Source organism: Lutjanus erythropterus, chromosome 4, assembly GCF_056507025.1.
Source record: "Lutjanus erythropterus isolate fLutEry1 chromosome 4, fLutEry1.hap2, whole genome shotgun sequence".
Classification (NCBI taxonomy): Eukaryota; Metazoa; Chordata; class Actinopteri; order Lutjaniformes; family Lutjanidae; genus Lutjanus; species Lutjanus erythropterus.
In genome coordinates this window covers 17817033-17824491 of record NC_139320.1, presented here as the reverse complement: position 1 = coordinate 17824491, position 7459 = coordinate 17817033, and the positions used below count along the sequence as shown (strand labels likewise).

The window sequence follows — 7459 nt, the reverse complement described above, 5'->3', positions numbered from 1 at the left end:
CCAAACCATGATCTGTCAGACTATCCTTAGTTATAATCAAGCGTTTTTTTGTCCCCCAGACCTACCCAGATGTTGTAACGTCACGCAGATAAAACACAATTAGTCAGTTCAAGGTGCGCAATAAAGATTTAACGCGAACAAATCTCGCGAGAGTGTCACAAATCAAGGGTTCCCTTTTATCATATTAGTGCTTCCTCAGTTACATGCCTTGCAGCCAGACACTGATTTTCAAGAACTACTTTGCAATAGGTTAACACTTGCATCAATTCACAAATTACAGGTTAAATTTTAGATTTGCTGGTTAAACGGTTACGTTGTTACTTGTTTACCTTCGTAGCTGGGCGGCGTCGGTTACCACATGACCCACATGATGCGGAAACTTCACGTACTCCACTCTCCTCCTCTCTGCAAGCTTTGACGTGAGCTGCACTTCAGTGACAACTGAGGCGACATTTGCGATAGAGTTGTGAGGTGAACACAGAAAAGAGGTACCAGAGCGGTTTTCTTCCATTAAGGAGTGCTTTTGTAGAATATACACCGCGATATACAAGTTTGGACGATTATAAATGTAAGGTTTTAGTTTTAATTGAACTTAACTGAGATAAATGACCTTTTATTAATGCTTACAGTTACATTTCTTCTTCAGGTCTTGCCTGCAACCCACAATGACTGTATAATCTCGCCTTTGCAACTTTGAAACCTGCTCACTATTTCTGTCTACTAGATCTGCTGTTGAGGATCAGCACAGTTCACACACACCCTCACTTGGAGAGGAGCCTCCCCCTGGTCTGCAGTGACTATTGGACTCCCCAGCAAATCATTAACCACATCAATCTGCGGACACCTTCTGTAACATCCACAGATGGACGAACAGCAACAGATGAAAAGACGAGCAAGGTCACTGTTAAAGTAGAAGGACTCCTTTTTATAAATAGGTGTCCGAAGAACACAACAGATCATATAAGGCACTGGTGTCAACAAACTGATTAATGAATTCCTCTCCCTCTGTCTGGCTGTCCTGCAGCACATGATGACCCAGATTAAATCAGTTTCAGGGCCGAGAAGTTGACCATTAACTTCCCCTGCTGATTGTAAACACCTCTCCACATGTAAGCAGCTGCTTCTGTGCAGTGGATCCCGAAGCAAAGTTCACTGTCACAGGCAGCACAAGTCTGTCAGACAGCAGGAGCTTGCTCCCTCCTTTGGATTTGTCCTCTGTTCTCCCAGTGTTCACCAGCTTTGTTTGGACCAAATCTGCAGCCATGGCTAAAGCAAGTTATGGCTACTACCGAGGCACTATATTTCTGGCCATGTTTGTTGGCTACACGCTGTACTACTTCAACAGGAAGACTTTCTCCTTTGTGATGCCTTCTCTGATGCAAGAAATTAAGCTGGATAAGGATGACCTTGGTATGACACATTGACTTAATGCTTCATTGTCACGTTTTGCATGTTGTTACTTGACAGGTAGCATTTTTAATTAAAGCCACTACAAGAACTTTTCAGCTGGTTATGAAACGGTCCCAATTTTACTGATGCTTCTATATGACCAACATAAGCAGAGCAATCTGTCAGAAGATTGGCTGCCTCTGGGTCAGATTCTCCTGGAAATCTGATTAAATGAGCCTGTGTTTACGTTTTCACAGGCGCAGTGAGTAATATGTTAGCCAGTGAAAAAAAACATGGGAGGAGATTTGTAATTAGTTAATTTTATTATTGACGTTAGTTTGTGGTTATGAGGTGGAAACGCTTTTGCCCCTAAAATCAACAAAATATTAAAGTTCCTTGCGGTAGCTTTAAAGTTAATGTCTTACAAAACTGCTACCTAGCTTTGCTTTGAACTTAAAAATAAAAAAAACTATGTAATCATTAATTATTACATGCTGTAACAATAACATGTCCTCACATACATGCGTGCTTGAAGAGTCAAACACACCCTTTTGATGTGTGTATGTGTGTTGGTGTTCTGTGTTGACATGGTGCAAAGTTTAATACATGTCTAATGTCTTTCTCTTGTGTTGTTCTTTCACATAATGAAGTAGAAGTGAGGGACATGCATGAGGGGGTCCCTGGTATAGTCTCTATTTTGTAAGGGGTGCTTGTCCGAGAAAAAATTGAGAACCTCTGCTCTTTATTACACGTACACTTCTGTCATGTATTAACTATTAGTTGTGTGTTTTACTGAGAATTGTATGTCATAGCAAGATTTTTCATGTCCTAACTATCTGTAAGTTTTATTTCCTCTGTGTTTACTCCTCTTTTTATGCCCTCCGTTTGTTCAGGCATGATCACCAGCAGTCAGTCTCTGGCCTACGCTATCAGTAAGTTCATCAGTGGCGTGCTTTCAGACCAGATCAGCGCCCGCTGGCTCTTCTCTATTGGCCTGTGCATGGTGGGAGGCATCAACGTGGTCTTCTCCTGGTCCTCCACCGTTGCTGTCTTCTCTGGCCTCTGGTTCCTCAATGGTCTGGGCCAAGGCCTCGGCTGGCCTCCCTGCGGCAGGGTGCTGCGAAAGGTACCCAAGCCACGCCAGTACATAAATTCTGTCATGCTCAGTATTCACCTGTGTGGTCGTTATTTGGATGTTTGCAATGCATGAAAGTGTAAGAGATGAACCCAGTGTTATAATGTTTGTACAGTGTATCAGTGTTTGACGTCACTGATTTGTAGCCTGTGACATCGTACAATACAGCAACTGTCAACTGACTGTCACTCTCTTATTACCTTCTGTCAGTTCAAAATGCTGCACAGGTTCCATTATTTCATCCTCCCTGTATATCAAAAGGAAGATAATGACACTTTGTGTCAACTCAATCATTGTTTCCCTTTCTCTGCTCTCAGTGGTTCGAGCCCTCTCAGTTCGGGACATGGTGGGCAATTCTCTCCTGCAGCATGAATCTGGCTGGCAGCCTGGGCCCCATTATTGCCACGGTCCTGGCCCAGAGTTACAGCTGGAGGACGATCCTGTCGGTATCTGGAATGATCTGTGTGGCGTTCTCCCTCGTCTGTCTGCTGCTCATCAAGAACGAGCCGAAGGACGTGGGGCTGCCCAATATAGAGGCAGCAGCCAAGAAGAGCAAAGGAGGTGAGACTGAGCTTTATTGGATTAAAAATAAACTAAAAGTTAAAAATTTGAATAAGAAGGTCCAGTGTGTACGATTAATAGGGATTTATTGGGAGACGGCGTGGGTGCACTTCCATGGAGGCTGCCGTGTTGCACCACCATGTTTCTACAGCAGACAGAACAGTTGCTCTAGATATGGTCTTTCATGTTTTCATGAGAGTGAGTCTACTTGTTTGCAATCTGCAAGCTCCCTGCTAGATGCCACTAATCATATAACACACTGGTCCTTTAAGTTTTCAGAACAATTGGAAATACTGAAAAACTGTTTTGCCACCACTTTTCTTGTGACTGAATTAAAATAACTGTGTAGACATTGGCTATATTCAGTTAACACATAACTGTACACTGACCAGATTTGTGTGTGTTTTCATACATCATGTTCCTCTTGTGTTGTGATAAAGGTCAGTGGACTCTGTACCCAGTCTGCCCCTCACATGCCTCTTGTGTGAGCTGTGTCTAGCACACGCACAGTCGAAGTAAGAAACTAGTGTGGCGAGGAGATATTTTATGCATGAATCCATTGTGTGGCCTGGAAGACACTGGCAGCCGTCAGAAACATTTTGTGTGGTTCCGCAAACCTGACGTGAAATGCATGCATTTTATATGAATCATCTGCAGTCCATTTCAGTACTTGTATTTTCAGCCTATATTTGATGCACTACTTTGCTACTGTGTCAAACTATGCCTCCCTAACAACCATTTACTGGTTGCATGGCAACTATCGCCCTTTTCACACACATGTGCTAGGCTGGCATGACTTGGCTGCTGGTTTGACTCAGGACGTCAGCCTGGCGGGGCAAGGACTGGCGTCTCCATTACAACAGGGCTACCTGCTTGAAGGTGTGTCTTCTAACTGAAGGCGAGCTTAGCTCAAGTCGAGGAGCTGTAAATCGGCAAAGAAACAGTTCATTTCCTATAAATTCTTTCTCAATAAAAGTTGTGTTATTTGGTATTCAAGAGCTTTTACTATGAAGCAGCAAAATCAGGAAATGTTGGGTTTTCATCAACAGTAAATTAATACAACTCCTTTAGAGCTGGATGCGAACATGAAACAGTAAAATAAGACAGAAACCTTAAAGTACAAACAGCAACCAACAGAGAGACCATACTTCAAACCAAAGAGATTCAGTTAGAGGCTACAAAGATATCGAGCGATGAACACACAGACACTAGAAAAGGTGCAACTTGGCATAGCCAGGCATGATAAGTCACATGATTCAGGGGGAGTGGCAGCAAATTTGCATCACTGAAAAACTGTTTTTAGCCACCGTTTTTCCAGTGACTGAATTAATTTTTTTTTTTTTTTTTTTTTTTAAGATTATTTTTGGGTCTTTTTGCCTGTATTTGATAGGTGACAGCTGAAGATATGACAGGGAAGGGTATAAAGAGAGAGGGGATGATATGCAACAAATGGGAGTCGAACTGGTGGCCACTGCAGAGGACTGATAGTCTTAGTACATGGAGCCCACGCTCTACCAACTGAACTACAGGGTGTCCAGATGTGTGTGTGTGTGTGTTTTCATACAGCATGTTACTCTTGTGTTGTGACTGAAGGTCAGTGGACTCTGTACCCACTCCACCCCTCACATGTCACTCATGTACAGGCTAAGTAAGACAGTAGTATAGTGAGGAGACATTGTATGCATTAATCCATCATGTGGCCTGTGTTCTGCCTGCTTCCTGTCAGGATCTTCGGGTGATGCAAGCACCCTGTCTGAATTCTTGCTGTCACCCTACCTGTGGCTGCTGTCTGTGTCATACCTCGTGGTGTTCGGGGTGAAGACAGCCTGCACCGACTGGGGCCAGCTGTTTCTCATTCAGGACAAGGGACAGTCTACACTCATGGGTACGGAAGGAGGGCAGCGTAGACACCTTCAGGTTCTGCTGAGAAATGCGTTGAGAGCTGAGTTTCATTAGCTTATTATTTCTTGTGAATGACTATATTCTTCTTCATAGGTAGCTCATACATGAGTGCCCTGGAGGTTGGAGGCCTGTTGGGAAGTCTCGCAGCAGGTTTCCTCTCCGACAAGGCTGTGGCCAAAGTGAGTCCACAGCACACATCTGGATGATTTTAAATACTTTTTGTTGTATATCTTTGACTATAACTGTTGCCCACAACATGGTCCTTGCTCAGCCTACTTTTGTGAAGGTATTATAAAAATACACTGACTGCTCCAAGGAGGCTTTTTCAGTTGATTTTGTCTTGTGCACTTGTAGACTGGTGCACAAATCCATGCATATTCTTCAAATTTGCCACCAACGCCATGTGCAACAGAGCTGCCTGTACAATTGCACAATATCCCAAAAGACTTGGGTAATTACCAGTGGGTATTGCATATTAGTACAGCTTGATGATAACTAACCAACATATCGATTAGTCCTGGATTACCATTGCTTTCCCTCATATTTCTACGAAAACTGCTTATCTGTTTGTAAGATGCAATTTAAGCGACAGCTGCTCTTAGTTTCTCCAGAGCCTTCACATTAAAAATGAGGTCATATACGTGTTACTGATTAGCACTGAATTGCACAACCTCTTTGCACACATAGGTGTCTGACTGTTTTAGATGACAATAAAATGTCTTTGATTTTTCTGTTTCATGACTGGATTCAATTAGAAACCAGTCAACATTCTGCTTATTACCAGTAAAACCAACTTGTTTTTCTACATTTCATATTTTGTGCAGCAAGGCTTGAGAGTCTATGGCAATCCTCGCCATTTCATCCTGCTCTGCATGATGGCTGGAATGGCTGTTTCCATGTACCTGTTCAGAGTCACTGTGACTCCTGACAGCTCAAAGGTATCTGCTTGAACACTGAAGTCCCACTGGACAAAAACACATGACTGATTCCTTGATGCAGCACACTGCGTGTCAAACTCCTCATGCATGTATATCTCATGTGTACATTCAGGTGTGGATACTCAGCTTAGGTGCTGCTTTTGGTTTCTCCTCTTACGGACCAATAGCGTTGTTTGGAGTTATAGCCAATGAGAGCGCCCCATCCAACTACTGCGGGACATCACATGCCATTGTTGCCCTGATGGCCAACAGTAAGTTGATTTGTTTTCTCTTCAGAGTCACCACATTATGCATCAGCTACTATATCAGTGTTGTAAAGCATCTACATATACTCAAGTACTGTGCCATAGTAAAATACCATAGAGGTACTTCTACTTCACTTAATATTTCCAATTAATGATGAAAACTTTTTAGAAGTACTTCTGTTCCACTGCATCTTAGAGGTAAATACTGTACTTTTTACTCAATTGCACTTATTTAGTAACTTAGCTTTTTCAGCTTTTCATATGCATAATTTATAAATAAAACAATCATAATCTAAATTATGCATTGTTATAGATAGAACTACTGACAGTACAGAAATATAGATGAGTTCAAATGAGCTCCACCCTGACAACCTATCACAGAAAAGATGCTAGTAGTACATTAATAAATCAGAATTATTCATTCATTAATATGCAACAAAATAATAGAAATAACTAATAATAATAATAATAATAATAATAATAAGAAGAAGAAGACTTAAATAACTTTTTTTATCCTCTGATCCTTGGAGTTAACTTATCCATTTGTGTTCTCCTCAGTTGGTGGCTTCCTGTCTGGACTGCCGTTCAGCACCATTGCCAAGCACCATGGCTGGGAAATGGCCTTCTGGGTAGCAGAGATCACCTGTGCTGTCACCACTATTGGATTCTTCCTGCTGCGCAACATCCAAACTAAGATGGGTCATGTGTCCAAGAAGGCAGACTAAAACATCACTACACCTCATCCTCTGCGGCGCCCAGAGGAAAACTGGAGACTCTGAGCCGTCATTGTGTTTTCATATTTTTCCTACTTGATTTTTTTTTTATACCACAGTATTCTCTGCCAATAACATAAATGGAGCGTTTTCTCCAGTAACCTGTCTTGAAAGGTGCTTTTCTCCTACAGTATTTACAGTCTGTAAAGATCAATATGTCCACAAGGGAATGTGAATGACTACACATTCTGTATGTCCTCTAATGAAATGAAGCAAAAGCACAACTTGACAAAGTTTTTCTCTCTAGTGTCCACTGAAGTGTTTCAGTGATAAGAGCACAAAACCGGAACCTGGTTTAGAAACTGGTATATTTAACAATATCTGTTTTAAAAACAACTTTGTAATATTAAATCATGAATGGAATTACAACATGTACTTGATGGTCATCCTTTTTGTAGAAAGTGTATGCTCTTGCATATGAAAGTGAAAGACTTGAATAAATGATACTTTGTTGATAAGCTGTTTTTTTTTTTCCTCAGTCACTTTCATAGAGAGTTTTGGTTCTGTGCTCAGCAG

The 7459-nt window shown here is 41.8% G+C and overlaps 1 protein-coding gene across 2 annotated transcripts; it reads left to right on the top strand.

The window, feature by feature from the left end:
• Positions 1-396: 396 nt before the first annotated feature.
• On the top strand, positions 397-7401 carry slc37a4a (solute carrier family 37 member 4a). 2 transcript variants are annotated; one of them, XM_084717175.1, is made up of 9 exons: positions 397-488; positions 725-1410; positions 2283-2515; positions 2842-3085; positions 4812-4970; positions 5081-5166; positions 5812-5925; positions 6038-6176; positions 6729-7401. In XM_084717175.1, the coding sequence occupies exons 2-9, from the start codon at positions 1263-1265 to the stop codon at positions 6893-6895; spliced, it is 1290 nt and encodes a 429-aa protein (XP_084573301.1). In that variant the 5' UTR covers positions 397-488; positions 725-1262; the 3' UTR covers positions 6896-7401. The 2 variants fall into 2 exon arrangements, with proteins under 2 accessions (XP_084573301.1, XP_084573300.1); XM_084717174.1 differs by having other exon boundaries at positions 423-568.
• The last annotated feature ends 58 nt before the right edge of the window (positions 7402-7459 follow it).